Source organism: Artibeus jamaicensis, unplaced genomic scaffold, assembly GCF_021234435.1.
Source record: "Artibeus jamaicensis isolate MK-2021 breed Jamaican fruit bat unplaced genomic scaffold, CSHL_Jam_final contig_700, whole genome shotgun sequence".
NCBI classification, from domain to species: domain Eukaryota; kingdom Metazoa; phylum Chordata; class Mammalia; order Chiroptera; family Phyllostomidae; genus Artibeus; species Artibeus jamaicensis.
The window spans coordinates 9292162-9312994 of NW_026521930.1; the positions used below are offsets into that span (position 1 = coordinate 9292162).

General features: G+C 54.8%; 1 protein-coding gene across 2 annotated transcripts; it reads left to right on the forward strand.

The window, feature by feature from the left end:
- Positions 1-3189: 3189 nt before the first annotated feature.
- On the forward strand, positions 3190-19565 carry UBE2I (ubiquitin conjugating enzyme E2 I). 2 transcript variants are annotated; one of them, XM_037157242.2, is made up of 8 exons: positions 3190-3280; positions 4865-4953; positions 8468-8543; positions 8738-8821; positions 9960-10032; positions 14559-14668; positions 14767-14846; positions 17469-19565. In XM_037157242.2, the coding sequence occupies exons 3-8, from the start codon at positions 8478-8480 to the stop codon at positions 17530-17532; spliced, it is 477 nt and encodes a 158-aa protein (XP_037013137.1). In that variant the 5' UTR covers positions 3190-3280; positions 4865-4953; positions 8468-8477; the 3' UTR covers positions 17533-19565. The 2 variants fall into 2 exon arrangements, with proteins under 2 accessions (XP_037013137.1, XP_037013138.1); XM_037157243.2 differs by lacking the exon at positions 4865-4953 and having other exon boundaries at positions 3196-3280.
- Positions 19566-20833: the final 1268 nt, after the last annotated feature.

The following is a 20833-nucleotide window of genomic DNA, read 5'->3' on the forward strand; positions in this document are numbered from 1 at the left end:
CCATTGTCAATTGGGTCGTTTCTATTTTTGTTGAGTTGAAGGGGTTCTTTATATATTATAGATAGTAACCCCTTATTAATATATAATTTGCAAGCATGTTCTCCCATTCTGCCTTTTTACTACTGTTAATAGCATCCTTTGATGCTCAAGTTTTTTATTTTAATGGAGTCCAATCTATCTGTTTTTTTTTTCTTTAGCTGCCTATGCTTTTGGTGTCATAGTCAAGAAATTGTTGCCAAATCCACTATCATGAAGATTATCCCCTATGTTTTCTTCTAAGAGTTTTCTGGTTTGGGCTCTCATGTTCAGGCTGCTGAGTTAGTTTTGTATGTAGTATGAGGCAGGAGTCCAACTTCATACTTTTGCACATGGATTTTCTTCCTGTTTAACCCAGCTCCTGGAGCAGCAGCCCCTGCACACAAACCTGTGTGCCCACAGCTTGGCTGGGGGTCATTCCTGCTCCAGGCAGCCTCCAGTCACACTGGCCCCTCACCATGGGCTGGGCAGAAGACCCGGCACAATCAGCCAGAAATCTTCTCCCAAGTTTTATATTTACTGATAGTGCACAAAGCCCTTACCCTCTGCAAGCTTCAGTTTCTCCTATGTACCCAGGGAGCTGAACCCAGTGAAATCCCCTCTTCCTTCTTCATTCTGAGCTGCACACACAGAAAAATCCCTAGCACCCTGGGAATGTTATGTGAGGTCTGGTGCCGACTGCCTGTCCCAACCCCACCCCATGCCACCTTCTCCCCTGCTCACTGTGCCCCAGCCACACAGCCTTTCCCTGATTACCCCACCTTCTGCTCCTTTTACCCAGAAGGCTCTTCCCCCACAGTTTGTGGGTACTGCTCCACAAACTCAGCAGCTTTAAACAAGGCTCACTTGCGTTCTGTGCAACAGGGGCCCAGGCTTAGTGGGTCCTCTGCTCAGGGTCTTGAGGTTGTGGTGGCATTCAGCTCCTTGCTATTGAAGGCCAAAGGCCCCAGCTTTCTTGCTGTCTGCCAGCAGGGGGCCATTCTCAGCTCCCGGATGCTGCCCCCAGTCCTCCGTCATGTGGCCCTGCCTACAATATAGAAGTGCTTCTTCAGGGCCAAAGCCAGTGCTGTATAAATGTTGTAAACCGGTGAATGGATGAACAAGAGGTCATCTCCAAGAACATGTGTGCCAGCATGCAAGCTGGTCAAAATAGCTCCTGGGCTGAGGATACCAGGTCTGAGGTAGCCTTATGCCCACCCGCTGCCCTCCTCCCACTCATGTTCCAGAGAAATGCTCCCTTTTCTCCCCACAAATCCTAACACTTTCCTTCCAGTGTGAGGGTCTTTGACCCTCACACCACTTTCCACCAGGATGGGAGTTCTCTCTGCTGGCTGGAACTCAGCAACCAGGGCAGGGCGGAGGGGCCACATCTCTACCATCTGCAGATATCCCCTCACCACACACACGGAACCAGAACACTGTCCTGAATCTCCTGTTCCACAACCTTCCATGACTCCCATAGCCCACAGGATCTGGCCCAGGCCCCCACAATCATATGCCATGTCTGGTCAGGGTCCTCAAACTACACCCCTCATCACTCCTCCAGGCCACCCCCACCTCTTCGCCCCCTGACTGAGTAGAGCCCACATGGACCCTTGGTTCTCTTTACTCTATCAATGGCCACCAGTTTTACTGGCTGTGGCTATTTGCTGGGTGCATTCCCCACGCAGCCCTGCACAAATCACCTGGAATCTAAATGAGAAAGATGGTGTTGGACTCATACGCCCATGTGCCTCAGCAAGAAGCTGGTCTCTTCGAGTGCAGCTCATAGGTGCTGTGAGGCCCAACTGGGGCACTTGTCACAATGCCAATTCCAGGACCGCTGTGAACCAAAGCTGGACCCCAAGCCTCATTTTGCTTTCCTAAAGTAAGAGGATGGCTGAGCACATGGAATTCAGCCACTGGGCATTTGCTAAGAGCACTGGGCCAGATGTGGGCCATAGGATACCCGAGCTGTGGTCCCCGCCCTTGGGGAAGCCAAAAGTCTCAGCAAGGGCCCAAAGAAGAGACTCAGGGGTAAAGAAGTAAGGAAGGAGAGAGAAGGGAAATGGCAGGAAGGAAGGAAAAAGGGAGGAAACGGAGTGAGTGAATGCAATTAACCTCCGCTGTCCAGTGCCCGCAGCCATTCGGCCTGGTCCAGAAGCCCTCCACACCCACTGTTGCCCGATCCCAAAGGGCCCACGGGCGGGCAAGGCGGGCTAACCTTGGAAAGCGCCCTCTCCACACCCAGAGCAGGGGTTTAGGTAGCGAATGTGGCCCGGGGGTGGGGGATGGGGGGGGGGGGGGGTTGCTGGGTGACTAGGGCTGGGGCTGAGGAGATTCCCACGGGGAAATACCCCGCGAGGTCAGGAAAGGCCAGCGTTTGCTAAAGGATTAGGGGTGGGCTCCATGGGACTTTTGACTGCAGCGGGGGTCACGGCTGGACCCTCTCCCGCCGCTTGCAGCTCCGGAACTCCTCCCCCTCGGTTGACACCCCCCCCCCCCCCCCCCCGGGTTAGGGAGCGTCCACATTTCTCCTCTCGTCGGTCAGGCCGGCTCTCAGCCATTTGTATCGATTCAACTCATTGGGCAGATTCTATGTAACCCCCGCCTAACGCCCGAAGCTAGCCAATTGCAATGGGCTTCACAGGGCTCGGACTCAGGGGATCGTCACCGTGCTGCGACGCTTCTGGGGATCCTTAGGCCTCGGTGGACTTTGCCCCCCAACCCTGAGCCTTAACCCTAAGGAGTCCTATGGGACCCGTGCCCGCAGAAGTGCCTACGGAACATCCGGGGAGCCCTTGGAGATCTTGGCCTCCAGCTCCCCTCGCTGCTTGCCGGCGTATCCTTGAGTGGACGCTCGCATCGCAAAGGGGATATTGCAGACGCTCCCTCACATCGGAATCACGGCTCCTTTAAGGGCGCAGGTGTCCAGGACGCCGCCTAATTGGAAAACTGCCCCTGGGCCGGGCTCCGGAGGCGAGCCCGGGTCACAGGCGCGCGGCAGCGGGGCGCAGGCGGCACGCAACGTGCGGCGGCAAGGGCCGCTCGGGACCCGGGGAAGTGGCGGCGACGCGCGGTATAGGCGCGCGGCAGACAGCCTCCACAGGCCCCGCCCCGCGCCCCGCCCGCGCCGGGGTCCTCTGAGCGCTCGGGCTGCGCGCGGAGCGGGCTCGGGAGGGAAGTCCCGAGACAAAGGAAGCGCCGCACCGCCTCCGTCGCCGCCGCCTAGTCCACCTCGCTCGCCGGGCCACGACCGCCCTAGGTGAGCGCGGGTTGGGGGCGCACAGGGTGCGGCGGCGGGGCGGGGACCAGGCCTCCGCAGCGCGGGGCCCCCGCCGCCGTCGGGCCGGGCCGGGGCGGGCGGGCGCTTCTCGACCAGCGATCCCCTGGGCCCCTGCCTTGCCTCTTGCTAGACCCCCGACCTGATCCCGATCTCGCGCCCGGGAACTGTCCTCCTCGCAGCTGTTTACGCCGTGGACTACAGTCCGACCCTGCCGGCCCAGCCTCGACGTCGTCCTGGCCTTGTCCCTTGGGCTCCCGTCTCTTTCCCTTGTGAAAGTGTTGGCGTCCCCTCCGGCGTGCGCTGGCGGTGCGGCCGGGGAGTCAAGGAGGGGTTGACAGGAGCTTCCCTCCACCGAGGGACGTGCGTTTCCGGGATCACGGGTCCGCACACAAACCTGTGGCGCTCTCCAGCTAGCCAGAGAGGCCCAGCAGAGAGTAAAAGTCTTGGATTGCAAAATTGCTGGCTCGATTAGGCCGGGGGAGGGGGTTGATGTCTAAAATTCAAAACAAGTCTGAGTTTTCGTGTACCTGTAGGGAGCTCCACTTGCCGTTTGTGGGAACCTGAACGTCAGCGCTTCGCCAGAGGGAGAGTTTTCTTTTGTTTTTAAGATTGCTTTGTATCAATTGAAGGGAGGTTGGACCTGGTAGTTTTTGTGAGAAGAAAAGGAAGGGAGTGACTAGATGGGTTAGGATCACAGCCCGCAATCGCTCCTAAATCACAGTTTTAACTGGTGTGGTTTGTATATTTTGAAAGCATGCTTAGTTCCTGGCTTTGCAAAGTTACTATACTGTGCTTGCTAAGTTGGCTCTTTGTTTCCTTTGAAAGAATACAGCGCTAAATGTTTCTTGCTATTAAGGAATTGTTACTTTTTGGTAGAGAAACTATGCAATAGACAACGGAGACGGATACTAGTTTGTCCTGACTTGCTTGTGACCTTTTGAATGGTTTAGGGGTTAATTCTGCATGCTGTTGTGCCTTTGGTGAGTCTTGGGATTTGGGACTTTGCTTCAGAAACAGCCTTGGAAAGAACGGGAAGTGAGGCTTGGGCAAGAGGGTGTCCTGATGCAGGGCGCTTGGGTCAAGCAAAGTGAATACCTTCCCTCTGAGGGAGTTTGTGTTTGCTGGGAAAAGACCATCCAGGGCATTTCGTGTACTATTTATTTGTCCTGGGCAAGCATGTGGGGTCAGAGTAGCATCGCCCATTTTATAGATGAGGAAGTTGAGGTTGGGGGAGATAAACAACTTGGCACACTCACAAAGCCAGTAAGACCTATGAAGTCAGCCGGCAGAGCTGATCTGAGAGGAGTGAGTTCAAGTACAGCCCACTTCTGGGGGGGGGGGGGCGCTGTAGGAAGGTGGAGGGCAGACCTCTCCACATAGCCTGGAGAATCCAGCCTTTGTCTCAGGTAGTTCATGGACGTTTTATCTTTACATCTACAGCTCTGTGCTCAGAACCATCTAGTAACAATGCTGCTCCTGAAGTGCTTCTCTGTTGGGAGAGAGGCCTAGTCTATTTTAAGTGGGATTCTAAATGGGTGTTTCTGTTTGTAATTAAAATGTTAGTAAATTGGCTGCTTACCCCTGGACCCCGAAAGGCCACTAGAAGTAGAAGCACCATTTTGAAGACCAGACGTCTGCCTGAGACAGTGCAGGTGAGCACCTGTAGCTCTTTGCCCTGGTGGCAGAAAGAATCTTATTGGTGCCTGGTCTGGCCCATTGGCACCCCTGAAGAGGGGGCTGCAGGAGGTCCTGTCTGATCCCTCATTAAACTTTCATACCTGCGACACCCACAGCTAGGTGCTAGGATAGGGCCTCCATGGGCACCTTTGTCCCATCTTCAGAAGAGGCAGTATCCTGGCATAGGGTCAGACTGTACTTGGGGTCACCCTGCTCCCCTCCCCTGAGACCAGGCCTGGGCCAGGCCCAGCCCCTCTGGAGTCCTCTGAGCATTGTGTCAACCCACATGGGGCCCATGTCTCCTCAGTGTTCTAGAGATGGCCTGGGGCTTCAGACACCTGTTTTGATGCCTGCCTGGCTCAGACGCACTAGAGACCTTACCTCTCACTGAAACAACCATTTACTGGGTTGCTTGTCTTCAGTTACTGAACTTCTGTGTTAGTTGATTCAGCAGAGGTGTCCTACCAGCCTGTGCTGTCTACTTTGCCCTGGCCAGGCATATGCCCTCTGGGAGCCCTGTTCGTGGGGGAAGTCAGTGGGCGGGGCAGTGCACCGGAAGGTAACATGCTCCATGCCCTCAAGCCTGGAAGTAGGGGTCGGGAGAGCATTGCCACTGGGATGGGGATAGCAGTGGGTCTTACCATTTAGAAGAACTAGCTGAAGTGAAGGGCTTGAGAAACTTAGAAATTAAGAATTTCCAGACATCAGGGCTACCACCTCAGCCTCCCAGCCAGCCATCACTATCACTGCCCACTTCGAGCTGAAGCCGGCTGGTGTGCTCCTCTGTCCCGCACCCCTGCGGGCTTTCCCTTGTGCAAGCCCGCTCTTTCCATGCCTCTTGCCCACAGGCCCTCCTGTTTCTGAGCCTGGAACAATATCCTGCCAGATTGCTGCAGGCTGTGCTCTGTGGCCACTATTTAAAAGCAGGTGCCTCTCCTCCCCATAATCCTGCTTTGCATCTCCTGGCATCTAGCACTTCCCAGGGCGGGACTTCCTCACCTGTGAGCCCCCCAGGGCAGTGTCCTGGCAGGCTCTTTACAAGTGTCTCAGTGAGGGGGTCAGACCCCCACCACCACCACCACCAAAGGAATGGGCAGGCCAGAGCTCTGGGCTTTGTGGTGGTGATCACAGCCAGAATGGGTGTGATCACCACCTGTCTCCCTGACAGTGTGCTTGACTGGAGGGCTTTGAGTTTGACCCCCCCCTCTCTGTTTCTTTTGAAGATTTTGTTTATTTTTTAAAGAGGGGAAGGGAGGGAGAAAGAGAGGGAAAGAAACATCAACGTGAGAGAGAAACATCAATCAGTTTGTGGCCTCTCCAATGTGCCCCAACTGGGAGTCAACCCAAGCATATGCCCTGGCCAGCAGTTGAACCAGCAGCCTTTGTTGTTGTTGTTGTTGGATGATGCGCACCCAACTGAGCCACACCGGTTAGGGCTGATCCTCACTTTCTTGTAATAACATAAGCGTACCTGTTTTTTGCAAACGTACAACATCGAGTAGGTCTGGTGGTTGATAGTATCTGGCCCAGTGTCCTGAGACCTGGACTCCTGGGTGGCGCTGGGTGCCACTGTGTTTCTGTAGTGGGGGTCCCAAACCCCGCCTTATTCTATGCCTGCTCTTTGGGAAAACAGTTGTAAGGAGCACTGGAGCCCACCCAGAGTTCCTGGCTCCATGGGGGGCTGGCCTGGGAATGTATATTTGATGTCTGCTGTCGAATTGTTGGCCTGACCTAGCCCCTCCTGTGCATATAGTGTGAGCCTGGGGAGATGGGGCCAGGCAGCCAAGCGGTGGGGAGCTGGGGTGAAGGGTGCAGTCTGGGTTGCTGAGGCAGGTGCAGGTCAGCTGGAGCGGAGATGGGGTGGGGAGGCTGAAGTACTAGGTACAGGGTTCTGGAGTGCTGCCCGGGAGGGAAAGTAGCTCTGCCACCCACCCACAGGGCTTCTGAGGGAGTTAGAAGCCCACTGGGTTTGTGTTGAGTCTCCACCCTTAGTAGGCAAGATACTCCGGACCTCCCTTCCTATCTCTAGTACAGGCCTGGTGGAGGCTGGGGCAGTGGGAGAGGTGGGGCTGGGAGGCATGGCTGCTGTTAAGTGTTGTCCTTGCTGGAGGTGTGTTTTGTCATACCTGGTTGAGAACCCTGTTGTAGTTGTAGTGGACATCACACATTGTGCTCGGGAACTTGAGGTGTTCCCTGCACCCTACAGAGGCAGGGAGGAGGGCTGTCCCCTGGCTTCAGCATAAACCTGAGGTCTTAGGGAAGCTGCTGGTCACCATTTGTCTTGTTAAAGCCTTGTTTGTGGTAAATACTTGGTTCAGAGTCTTTTCAGTGTTTCAGTGAACTTCAAAGACCAACAAATACACTTAAGGTCAAACTGGCCCGCAGGTTTTGTGACCATGTCACCTCTGTATCTGCTTCCTCACAGGTAGCTGGAGCCGGGGTTACAATTCAGCGCCCTGCAGTTTGGTCTGGTGTGCCAGGTGCCCGCATATGCTGCTTTACTTGAGGGCTCTAGGCTGCTCATATGAACAGCTCCAGGCTAGCCAAGCTCTGAGCATCTGTATTCCCAGCCTGCCGAGGTCTTCCTGCTCCTTCTAGTGTTCCTGGAGGGTTCTTGGGCCCTGCTAACCTGCTCCCCTTTTATTGACTTTCCCAGAGTAAATGGGAGATAGACCTTGATCACTAGTCTTCACAGAGTGCAGAGTAGGGTGGGGCTGTAGGAAGAGAAGGGGTGGGGGGACAGAGGAAGGAGCCTGGGACCCTGGTGGCAAGTGGGTCTTTCAGGTGCCGGGGCCGGGAATCCTGTCCCTGGACTTGTCCACAATGCAGTTGAGCAGCCCTTCGGCCTGGACCACTTTTCCACTTGGTGGCCTTCAATGGTCATCCTCCTGGCTGGGCCAGAATCTGAATTCTAAACCCTGATTCTAAGTCGTGGGTCTGAAATGGCCCCCACATTCCCACACCAGTAAAGGGAAGCAGTTCATCCCTGCTCTCCCCAGGTCTCAGGCCAGTGCTCTGGATGTCCCTGCCTTTTCTGTATAGTCTGATGGTAGGACCAGATCCCTGTCACTCCAGCCTGCTGCTGGGTGTGACTGAAGGCGGGCAGGACAGGGGCCAGGTGTCTGCTGGGAGTGCACAGCATCCCTCCCTGTGCACCACCTAGCAGCGCTGTGACCTGGCTCTGCAGCTTCGCCTCTCTGGACTCTGTGTCACCGTGAAATGGAGGCTGAGGGGTGAGCTGTGGAGTCTGGGGGTCTTCCCTGGTGATCTGCCTGTGGGAGAAGGCTGGTGCCTCCCAAGGAGACCTGGTACCTGTCCCGACTCTGGACGGAGCAGCTTTCTAAGAGCAAGTGTGGTTTCTGTGGGCTACTTGAGACCCTCAACTTACCTGCTTCTGGGAACCAAGTCTGCCCACTGGGCAGGAGTGAGAGGGAAGGGCCAGAAGGAGCCGAGTTTTCCTCCTGATTGCATCTCTGCTCTCTCTTTCAGGACTTTGAATATGTCGGGGATTGCCCTCAGCAGACTTGCCCAGGAGAGGAAAGCTTGGAGAAAAGACCACCCATTTGTAAGGACAGCTTTATTTCTTTGTGTAGTACAGTGGGTCATCCCCTGTGGCAGCGCCGCCCAGTCCCCGCGGAGGGACAGGGCCCAGTTCCGAGCCCTGTGCCGCCGGGGGGGGGGGGGGTGCACGGTAGTTCCTTCAAGCAGCTGACAGGAGCCGCCACAGCTCTAATGTGCTTGTGTGTGCTTTCCTGTCAGGGATTTGTGGCTGTCCCAACCAAAAATCCCGACGGCACGATGAACCTCATGAACTGGGAGTGCGCCATTCCAGGAAAGAAAGGGGTAAGGAGCGCCCGTGCGCGTGCGAGGGGCAGGCTGCTGGGGACACCCCAACCCTTCAGGAGGACGTAGGATCAAATGTGCATGACACATGACGGTCACACGGGCCAGGGGACAGGAGGTGGTAGGACAAGGTTAGGGCAGCAGGGCTTGTGGGCCCAGACCCTGCTATCTCCTTGGGAGTGAAGGGAGTCTTGGAGACAGGGTGGAGAAGGGGGCAGGGGTACCCTGAGGGTCTCCAGGTTTGTCCTTCTGGGCGTGGCACAGCTGGAGCAGCCTGGACACAGCAGTGCTCCTCCTGGCATCTGAGTCTGGAATGGTTGCAAAGCCCTGATGTACAGACCAGGCACTGACCACCTGTGATGGCAACATAGGGCCCCACGTGTCCCTAATACACAACCACAGTCCCCGCAATGTAGGGTCGCCTTGGCTTCTCTAAGTGGGTTGGGCAGTTAGAACCAGTTCATTTGAGGCATTAGGAATGGAGGGTCTCCAGTAACCCAGTGTACAGTTCTTCCTGGGGACTTCAAGAGAAGGAGACCCTGAGGTGTTTGGGTTGAGGCCTCATCACATCCACTTCCTGCCACCTATGGCCTCTTATGAGAATCTGCTATGCTCAGCCTTAGCACTTCCTGATGATCTCCTTCCCCTGAACCGAGCTGGCAGGATTAAGACTTTGTTCACAGGACTGTGTGGTCTGGTCATGCCCTGTTTCTGAAACTCTGGAGAGCCCAGCATGCATCCCAGCCTCCACTGAGGCCCTCGTCTTAGGGTGAGGCCAGTGGGCTGTAGCTGTCTCCCTCCCGGTCAGGAAGGAGTGTTGGACTAAGGAGCTGGGAGGGGATCCGCACTTGAGCTCACTTAAGTCACTGTAGCCACTCAGGCGCAGACCCTGACCCCCATCCTGGGGTTGGAGGGCACAGCTGCCATGAGCCACCTGTCTGCCCTCTGCAGGGAGGATTCTTTCCCACTGGCCCTCAGGACGCATAGAGGGCCCGCCGGTTGTGTTGTGGGGGCATTGGGCTGCGGGTGCGTCGCTGGGGCCCATGTGGGACTGTGTAGCAGCAGCATACCCCTCCTCTTCCTGGGCTCCCGCAGCAGAAGGTGTCACACCGCTGATTACAGCTTCACTTCCCAACAGACCCCTTGGGAAGGAGGCTTGTTTAAACTACGGATGCTCTTCAAAGACGACTATCCATCCTCACCTCCAAAATGTAAGTACAGTGGAGTCCTCAAAGGTTGGTTTGGACCATGCTCCAGCAGAGATCCGAGTCCCCTTCAGAGAGCCTGACCTCCAGGGGTGTCGGCTCCTTCACACACTGTTCTGCACGGGGCGGCCTGGCTCTCTGAACCCTGTGGCTGTGGTGGACTGTGGACCTGATTTTTCTCACCCTGGGGTGGGGGGGGGTGTACCTAACAGGCCAAGCCTCAGGTCTCAGCTCCATGACTGGGAAGTTCGTCGGTCCTAGAGGGAAGGATCATAAGATCCAGGTGAGGCTCCTGAACCCTTAGTGCCTGTCAGGGTTGAAGCCACCACATACTGGTTCCAGATGGGGACAGACGTGCAGAAGGACCACCATTCGGAGAATCGCACTCCCTGGAGGGTTTCGTTTGCCCTGACCTGTTGTCTGTCAGAGTTTCACAGCCGACTCGTGCCCACAACTGCAGTCTGGATGGGTAGCACAGTAAAGCCTCCAGCAAAGGAAGAACAGGCCGAGGCTGCATGTAAAACAGTTCTACAGCTACACCATCGTGATACAGTTTAGCAAAACTCAGGGCAGGGAGAGGGGCCGCCGAATCTCTCCCCTTGAAACACTATCCACGTCTAAGTTAATTAAATGAGTTGACATGGGCCCCAAAGTGTGGGAAGGTGCCCAGCACATGGGAAGGCAAGACTGTACGTGACCGCCGGCTCTTGTGGTCAGTGATCTGAGGGGTAGAAGTATGTTTCCCATTATAATGATATCCACCGGAGGAATTACTTAAATTATCAAGTCACAATGTTGCCTTTGGGGTGGAGACATTTCACTGGGGTGGTTCTTCACTGTTTAGTTTTTTGTTTTGTTTTGCCATGTGCAGGTATTAATTCAAATAAATGAGGTGAATTGTAGTTGCTTTCATCACATTGTATTAAAATTCCAAGCAAATGTAGCAAAGTGAGAAAAGGAAGTCCCAGCAGAGAGATGAGAAAGGAAGGCATAGGTCATAGACCATCTTTAAGTTTATTAAGATTCCTGAATAAAAGGTTAATAATAGGGGGATGACCCTCCCCCAAAAAAAACCCTGTAATTATCTTCTGGAGGGTGGGCGCCTTGTAGTACAGGCTTCCCCCACTAGGTGAGTGTTCTAGGGTCCCATCTGTATCAGTGTGCCGACTGGCATTGTGTTGAGACACTGTGTTCAGCTTCAGTGAATGTTTTTTGAAGACTGTTTCAGTGCATTTGTCCATTTCGTGAGGGGTGATTTACGAGCACATCTGGCCACACCACACTGTTCAGAAGTTTCTGACCAACGAAGGTGTGACCCCTGTGCTCCTTGTTCACCTGTTTTTGCCTCAAGCACCTTTTTTTTTGTTTCCTCAAATGAAAAAAGTCCTCAAAGGAAAACATTTTGCTGATGTGGAAGAGGTGAAACAAACAAACAAAAAAAATGGTAGAAGCACTAAAAGACATCAAAATCAACAAATTTGAAAACTGTTCTGACCAGTGGAAAAAAGTCTCAATAAGTATATTGCGTCAAATGGGGAGTACTTTGAAGGTGACTGAAGTTTAAACGTGAGAATAAATACACAATTTTTTAGAAATAATTTCCTGGGGTATTTTGGGTCCCCACTCATATATAAAAACCCATTTTCATACAGTTACAACAAATAAGAGCTGTAAAACTATACCCTTTATAGTAGTGTCAGGTACCTTGCAATAAATTCCAACAAAAGATGTTTTAAGACCTCTGTGCTAAGAACGAAAACGTTTCTGAGAGAATGAAAGGCAGCCTGAGGGATGGGCTGGACAGGCTGTGTGTGGGTCGGGACACACTGTTAGAAAAACGTCAGTTCTCCCGGCTGCTCTGCAGGGTCAGCGTAATCACAATCAGAATCCAAGCACGTTTCTGTGGAAATTGTCGCACGGGCTCTAAAATGTAGGGAATGCAGAGCACTGAGAGTTTCCGTGGCCCTTGGAGCCTTAGAAAGGAAGGATGGTGAGGCCCAGGTTGGGGCTTGTGGAGTAAAAAGTACCCAGACCCGTTAACAGGATGGCCAAGACATGAACCAGACTGAGACCTGCTGCAGAGACACAGTAATTGAAACACAGAGCGAAGAGCCCAGATAAACCAGGGGCACAGTGGCATGGTTTGTGACAGAGGTGATGCTACAGGTCATGGCAGGAGGATGGCCTTCTGATGCCATCCTCCCGGTTGTGGACTGGGACAACCAAGTGCCCCAGTGGAGGAGCAGGGAATTCAGTCTCCCTTCTGCCATAGCAGAGGCCTTCCAGATGGATTGCGAGGGCTGGTGGGAAGGCGAGTGGGACAGTACAGCTTTTAGAGGAAGACAGGAGGGTGCCTTCATGACTTGGGTAGGCAAAGCTTTCTTAACCAGGGTAGCATGAAAAGTGCTTTTCTCCAGAGGGGAGAAATGATCAGTTGGACTACACTGAAGTCGAGGCCATCTTGTCACTGAAAGACACCACTGAGAGTGAAGAGGTAAGGTTATATACATATATCAGTACTTATCCTGAATATGTCAAGAGCACCTACGAATCGTTAAGAAAAAGGCTAACCATTTGATGGAATAGGCCGTCTGGGAGAGGTTCTCCACCTGGCCACTCAGCATAGAAGAGATGCCTGACTTCTTTACTGGAGAGTTACAAGGCACAGCCACAGAGGGGACAGACAGGTGACTGAGGCAGGAGAGACTGCGGAGCAGCCAGTGCCCCCAGGCGCGTGCCGGAGAGAAAGGAAGTTTTGAACATTTCCTTGGGAAGGCTGTCTGCTATTTCTATTGAAGCTAAACTTATGCCTGCCTGCCTAAGAACCCAGCTGTTCCACTCAAGTCAGTATTCAGCAGAGGTGCACACGTGGTCCCCACAAATGGACAAGCGTGTTTATGGCAGCCCTGTCTGCAAGAGCCGAAACTGGGAGGCGCCGCAGGAGTGAAGAAGGTACAGGCACAGCACACGAATGAATCTCCCGAACGTACCCTCAGGTGGACGGAGACACACAGAGTAGTTCGTGCTGGAGGCCTTCTGTGAAGGTCAGCAACAGGCCGTGCGACAGGTGATGTGAGAGGCTGGGAGTGACTTTGTGTGGAAGACAACCAGACGAACCAGAAAGCAGGGCTGGGGGGCTTGGGTATGTTGGTGTTTGTCATTGGTACACTTTTCTTCTAAGAAACAAGATTCATAAATTAGATTAAATTAAAATTGTGTTCACAAAAATATACAATTAAAAGAGCAAAAAGGCAAACTTGGAGTGGGACGAGATACTTGCAAGACATGTAGTTGACAAAAGGCTTCTGTCCAGAATATGTAAAGAGGTCCTACAAATCAGAGAGACAACCCTGATAGAAAAGTGTGCAAGAGCCTTAAACAAGAACTTCTCCAAAGAAGTAGCCACTTCATCCCAATGAATGAAAGTTGCTCACCCCTGGTGGTTGCCAGGGCAATGCAGCTTAGAGCCCTGAGAAGCAACCACGATTCACCTGACAACAGCCAACGTCCAGAGCTGACATACAGGTGTTGACGAAGCCAGGAAACGGTGGGACAACAGTGGGTAGAGCCGCTTTGGAAACTGGCAGTGTCTGTCTGTGTTCGGCACAGACACCTGTGGTTCAATATTTCCATGGAACTACCTTCCAAGAACAATCGCTGCTCTATTTGAATTCGCTCCAGTGTGCACTGCAGTGGCCAAGTCTGTGGGGCAGCCAGGCCCCACGGGTGTTGTGCAGGAGTGAGGAAGGGCCACTGCCTGTGAGGACATGGCCCACACATGCCGAGTGGGTCCCCGTGCAGACAGCTCAAGACCTCTTCCCTCGGGGGTTGCAGTTTGGGTTAGTGGGGCAAATGGAGTGGGTATGAAGGAGTTTTCTAGGAAGCTGTTGGTAGATGTATTTGTTTTTTTGGTAATTCATCACACTGTACTGGGTCGCACTTTTCTAGGTATAATCCATGTTCTAGGTATAATCCATGTTTAAAAATAGAAAGGGAGAAGGTACCCAGAAGATAATAATGTGCTAGAATGTCAGCTGTGGTGAGCGTCCCTGAGTGGGGCTACTGGTAGTGGGGGTTTTTTTCCTGTGTGTATTGGTTTTTTTCTAAATAGAAAATACACTTTTTTTTTTTTTTAAAGAAAAAATATGGGGTCCTAAAAGCCTCTGTTTTTGAAGCAAAATGAGCTGCTGTGAAGACAGCCAACTCGTGCGGAAAGACCTTGGCCGCCTCCCCGGGAGCCTTACCACCTGCTGCGGCCGCCCTCCCCGTCCTCCCAGGGCCGGGCTGGCCGGCAGGGGCCGCCGTCCTGAAGCAGGGCCCTGGGCGGGGACGGCTCTGCCTCTGAAGGCACCCTTGCTCCTCCTCTCCTGCCTCCTCCCACCTTGTGGCCAGTTTTTTGTAAACAGTTCTTTGGGAAATGCCCAATGACCAGCAAGGTGTCCCAGTACAGGGGAGCTGGGGGTGTCGTCAGGATGGGACACGATTCTGTAGGACAACTGCCACCAAAACATGTTCCCTTCCGTGTGGCCCAGGCAAATTTGAACCGCCGTTGTTTCACCCGAACGTGTACCCTTCCGGCACCGTGTGCCTGTCCATCCTCGAGGAAGACAAGGACTGGAGGCCGGCCATCACGATTAAGCAGGTACGCGGCACGATGGCGTCGCCTCGCCCTTCCTCCGGACCGGGGTTCGCCTTTCAAACTACTGACCCCCCGCCTTGCTTTGTTTTTCTCTCACACAGATCTTGTTAGGAATACAGGAACTTCTAAATGAACCAAATATCCAAGATCCAGCTCAAGCAGAGGCCTACACAATTTACTGGTTAGTAGCTGTCTTGCTGCACTTGCTGTCACTGCTCATTGGCCTGTATGGCTTCCCTGGGAGTCCAGTCCCATCTGCCAGTAGGAAGCCGTGAGTGGGTGGGCAGTCCTGATGCCCCTGCCAGCCTAGACCCAAGCTCACATGGTGGCAGCAGGGGTCGGTGCCACAAAGAGGAAACTGAGGTGGCCATGGAGGCGCCTGGGGAGGAGCTGCACGTGCAAAGGGCCTGTGGTGGCGAGAGTGGGCAGCCAGGGCTGCTGTGGCCAGAGCAATGTTGGCGGGGCTTGGCGGGAGGCCGAGTTGGGGGACAGGGGCTCCTGTTGACCGCTTTGTCGCTGATGGGCTATGGCCAGGCAAACCCCATGCTTCCAGAAGCCCAGTCCAACTCAGGGAAGGGCGTCGGAGGACGAGGCCCCAGACCTCCCACCTCTCCTGTTTTTGGGCCCCGCCTGGGTGTGGCAACTCGAGGGACATGTTCCATTAGGGCAGTGTCTCTTGAGTTGCTTTTGGTACCCCAGCTGCTGTGACGTCCCAGCTGGGTGCTGTGAGAGGACAGCCTGCTGTGACTTAGTGTGGGTGGCAGAGCTACACCTGGCACATGGGGCTGGGTGGGTGGACAGTGAAGAAGACCCTGGCCTTCCTGGCCAGCCCTCCAGGCTGTTCTGGACAGGGTGGTGTTATTCTGGGCTGGGGGTCTGACCCCCTACTGCTCCACCTACCCATGTTCAGACAGTTGGAGCCCAAGGGGCTGACCCACAAGGAGAGGCCAGGCATGGACTTGTTCCTTCCAAGGGGACCTTTCTGGAATTGCAACAAGTTACAGGTAGGCCTCTCTGAGCAACACAGGTGGCCTGAGTTCATCTAAGAGAAGCACCCCATTGTAAGAGATACATTTCTTCCCCCCCCCAAATGGCTTCCAGTTCCTGGGTCCAACCTAGATGTTGGCTGGGGGAGCCCCCTGGTGGCTTTGAGTGACACGATGCTACTGGGTAGGAGTGAGGTCCACCTTCTCCCAGCTCCTGGGCTGGCAGCCCCTGCTTCAGACTTTCGTCCTGTTCTCCGTGAGGCCCAAGGAATTGCTCTGGGTGATTCCAGCAGACCTTGGCCTGAGGTGACTCGCGTCTCAGTGACTGCTGTGCATCAGCGGCTCTGGGAGAGGAGTCCTCATACCTGGACCCTTGAGCTGAATGCTGTTAGTTTTTACTGTGACTTCTGTCTGCATCGGGCCCTGTCAGCCTGCGCCTCTTTGTAAATAGGGCCACTCGGGTCCTTGCTGTCAGAGCCGAACCGCTGCAATAGATAGACCACGTCGCCCACAAAGCGAGAATGTCTTCTCGCAGGTCTTTAGAGAGCTCTCCAGTCCCGGAGTGTGTTGCGGTGGGTGCATTGCCTTGGGTGAGTGGTCTGTGTGTTGATGTCATGCCCGTGGCGCCATCTGCCGTGGCACTCACCGTGTGGTTGCAGAGCTGTGGCGTTCGCAGCAGGGGTTCTCAGGGCCGCTGCTCTGTGCCTGAGCCTGGTCCTGCCTGGTTGTGTGCTCCGGGCTCCTTACGTGCCAGACCGAGCTGTGCACTACTGCACAGGAATGAGACACTATTTCTCCAGTAGGCAACTAATTTACAGGCACCTCTCTCTTCAGGTCTCTTTTCTCATGCTTTTGGAAGGGTGTGTCCTACACTCTCAGGGGCTCTCTAGTACATGCAGCCTGTGCCTGGCCTCACTTGGTAAATATCAGGGCTGGACTAGGCTGCCCCTGCTGTCGCTTTCAGCTCCTTCCAGGGTTCTCCTAGCTAGCCGCCTCCACCCTGGGACTCCGGGCCCTTGGCCAGGGTGGCAGCACGGCCTAGCCGTAGAAGCTTGTCCTCTGTTCTTCATTCTTGGGCCTCAGCTGGACGTGGTGCTGCCATCGCAGTCTTTCCCCAGAGAGGCTGGCGAGGTCAGCCTGAGGCACCAGAGTGTTTTCTGCACTTGGCAGAGCCAAGGGAAATTCTTGTGGTGGCCCGTCTGTCCCTCGACCCCGGGGCCTGCATGCAGGCCAGGGCCAGTGCTCTGGGCGGCCTCACTTGTTGAGAGCACAGCTTTGAGGGAGGTTTGGCACGCTTACTGGGGTGCAAGTGCCCCCAAGAGCACGCGTCGCCTGGGCTCCGCAGAGGGCTCCTGATCGGCCCACGAGGTGTTTGACAGCTGTGATCTGGTGTGTCCAGGAGCCCTGTTCGTAAACATCGTCGTGTACCCTCAGACCTGGAGGTCACAGCGATCCCTGGGTGCAGCGAGTTTACTGCCCTCCCGCCCTGCTTGTCACTCTGGCCTGGGCAGTGCCCACCGGCCCCTTTTCCTTGGCAGCACACCTCATGCTGGAGTCCCAGTTGAGGTCCCTCCAGGCCCCCAGAAAGTCGCCCCCACCTCCACACCCTCCCACTCAGGACTGAGAGGCCCCCCACCCCCTGTGGGAAAGCCCACCAGATGTCCGTCTGTTCCCAAGACTCGGTGAGCAGTCTGCATTTTCTCTCCGGAATGACTCGTGCTGTTTCCAATGAGAGACAGAAAGCTGCTGGTCACCGGTTAGACTCTGGAACCTCCGGGCCTGGCCGTTCTAACGTCTCTCTCTCTTGACCTCCTCAGCCAAAACAGAGTGGAATATGAGAAAAGGGTTCGAGCACAAGCCAAGAAGTTTGCACCCTCATAAGCAGCGACCTGCGGCAACATCAAAAGGAAGGGATTGGTTTGGCAAGAACTTGTTTACAACGTTCGCAGATCTAGCATTGCTCTATACGATTTACTATTACTAGTCACCTAGGGGAGGCAGGCGGGCGCCATTTTCCATTTCCGCCGCTGGTACACAGTTCTCCACTCGCTGAATTGCCCAGTTTTTCATACAGGGTCTCTTCCTTCAGTCTTTTGTATTTTTGATTGTTATGTAAAACTTGCTTTTATTTTAATATTGATGTCAGTATTTCAACTGCTGTAAAATGATAAACTTTTATACTTCTACGAGTCCCTGAGGAGCTAGTTCCCTTCGCTCGTGGGTGCAGGCATGCTTCCCGCTGTCCGAGCTACACGTAGCCTCCAGCCGGCTGTACGAAAAAGAAACCGGCCCGTCCCCCGCCGCGCCTCTGGCCTCCGCTGCAGAACCCGGGTTGTGTTGCCGTGGGCCTCAGATCCAAAGTCAGCCGGCCTCTTGTTTCCGCACCACTTCCTTTGTGTTTATATGGCGTTTTGTCTGTGTTGCTGTTTAGAGTAAATAAACTGTTTATATAAAGGTTTTTGTTGCATTATCGTCATTAAAGGTGTGAGGAGGCAGCCTTGGGGTGTGTGCCCCACACACACGCAGCTGCAGGCCCCTCAGAGCACTGGCCCTGCCCCAGCTCGTCTTGCTGCCTGCGCCTGGTCCCACGTGGCGCTCGCCAGGCCCTTTGTAAATAGCTCTGTGTGCGGACGGCGTGTGTGCAGGGTTTCTCTGCACCCCACCCGGGTCTTCAGGCTGAAGAGCGCTAGAGTCCAGGTCTGGTCAAGTTGAAATCGGTGTCAGGACCCATCCTGCGTGTGCGCCACCTTAGCTATCAGGAGGAGGGGATGCCTCAGGCCTGGCCGGGGCAGAGCCCGAGTAGGGGCCACTCTAACCCACTCGCCCTCCTCAGGCGCTAGTGCAGGGTGGCTGGGCCACAGCATGTGACCCTCTCACATCTGTCACTGCCCTCGGACTTCTGCATGTAACTTCCAACCCCCCCCACCCCGTGCTCACCGCCACCTCAGCCCCCACCCCTAGATGCAGGTAGTGTCAGGCACGGGGACACCCCTATAGAGAGCAGCTCTGAGGGCCATTGTCACATACTGTTGCTGTCTCCTGGAGTGTTCTGAACCTGGTCACCCAAGGAAGCTGCTCTCAGAACCCTGGAGCCCATGGCAGAGCTTCCAAGAGTCGGCTGTTCTGTCAGGAACAGTCCCAGGTCCTGGCTCAGCAGGGAGGTGCTGTAGATGGAGACAGGAAGTGGCAGGCAGGGACCTGGCCCCGCATCCCGGTGAGCACACTGCTGGCTGGGCAGTACAGAGGCCCAGGGCCGGCCTCTACCAGCCAGCCTCGCCCTCCCACCCCAAGGACCCTTGTCAGAACCAGTTGCTCGTGGCTCTAGCACACGGACTGAGGTAGGGATGGTCCCCGAAGGGGCAGGGAGTGCAGGAGGGCTGGTCATCGGGCCCTCGGCCAGGAAGGGTGCCTCTTGACAGCGCAGCCAGAGGGCCCAGTGCCTTGTTCACTTGCTCGACCACACACCTGATGGGTTGCTGAGCCCTGAGCTCTCGGCCAATGTTGGTGGTTATCTAACGCAGAGGGCCTTATGCGGGGGTTCAGTGGGTCGTGTGTGTATCGCCCCTTCCAGAATGTCTTATTTTGTAATGACTGAACTACACTTAGTAATAGTTACACATGTATATGGTTAATATATATGGAAATGCAATATATTTTCTAGTTAAAGCATTCTAAAGTAATCAATGTTTCTAGCACATTGTCGTGACTTTGGCTAATGAAATGTCCTTTTGTGCCACAGTTCTTGGCTTAAAGATGTGAATCTTGTAACAGGAGAACTCTGAAATGTGATCGTTCTGTTTCTGCTGTAAGGGAAGAGAGTGTGCTCCCAGCATGAGGCACCTAATTAGTGAGGAATTGTGGGCAATAGATTAACCACTGTATCTAAAAATCTCTGATTAAAACATTTCCACAAACTGTTGCCTGCAGGGTGTGTCCTTTCCTGCCCCGCTCGCTGCTGCTGTGCCCGGGGGTGCTCCGGCCTTCTCTCTACGGTCTCCAGCGTCAGGCCCTCTGGCCCAAGGGTGGGGGGTGATGTTCCCTTGAACTGCAGTCAGATCCCTTCTGTCCTCTCCAAGACCCTGGCATGGGCGGGCAAGGCTGGAAGGCATCCTGTGCCGGCGGCCACTGGCCTGCTGGAGCAGGGTCTTCCCACTGGGGACCTGGGGCGGTTCTTGCAGAGGCGCACACAGGTCAGACCCTAATGGGGCTCCTGGGGTAATGTGTCCAGGGCTGAGGGGACTAGCCAGCCCTCAGCCTCCATCTCTCCATAGTGACTGCTTACAGGCCTGAGTCATCTGGTCAGACTGGGTCCCCTGTCCTTGGACAGTCCCGGCCAGACTAGTGCTGTGTCCTCACACCTGTCTACTCTCTTATCCACCTCTGTCCCTGAGCTGTTGGCCCAAGGCCTTCCCACATCAGGCTCTGCCAGTGTGAGGCTGCGATACGAGGTGTCAGGTCGGAAGCCCAGTGTTGACTTGGGCTGGCTCAAAGAGGTCTGAGTCAGCTTCAGCCGGGAGGCCTGCCCTGGCCACCCCTCCACTGAACCTGGACGTGTCTTGCTGCAGGGGCTCAGGAGGCGCCCAAAGGCTTCTAGATGCTGTGACTCCATCTGCAGAGGCTGTGGGCCCCATGGGGCTAGAGCACCAGGGTCCCATCCACCCCACTGTCCCCAGACCCGGCACTGGCAACAAGGAAGCAACAAAGTCACAGAGCACAGGCCTGGGTTTCTCCCTCCTGGGCTCTGCCCTTCCAGGTGACACCCACCCCTTCTTCCAGGATGCTCTCCTGAGGAGGGGCCTGCTGGATGCTCATGCTGCCCCTTCCATTCCTCCAGGGAGAGAGAAATTGGAGCCCCCAGAGCTAGGGACCAGGGCATCTCATCCTTTACTTGTGCCGAGAATGATGTCTGCTCTGCAGAGGAGCCAGTTCTAGGCCTACTTGCAGCTCTGTCTCCTGATACTGTCCAGGCCCCACAAAGGGGTGAATGTAGGAGGTGCTGTTGCTGGAGGTGGCCCCAGCATACCTGCCTCTGTGCCAAACGCTGATGGGAAGGCCAATGAACAGACTGCCTCTATGCCCTAGGCCTGGCACAGGCTTCACCTGTGCAGGTGCTGGTAACAGGACCCCCGCACTGAACTGGAGCCTATGCCCCAGGAAGCAGCATCTAAGGCAAAGAGTCACC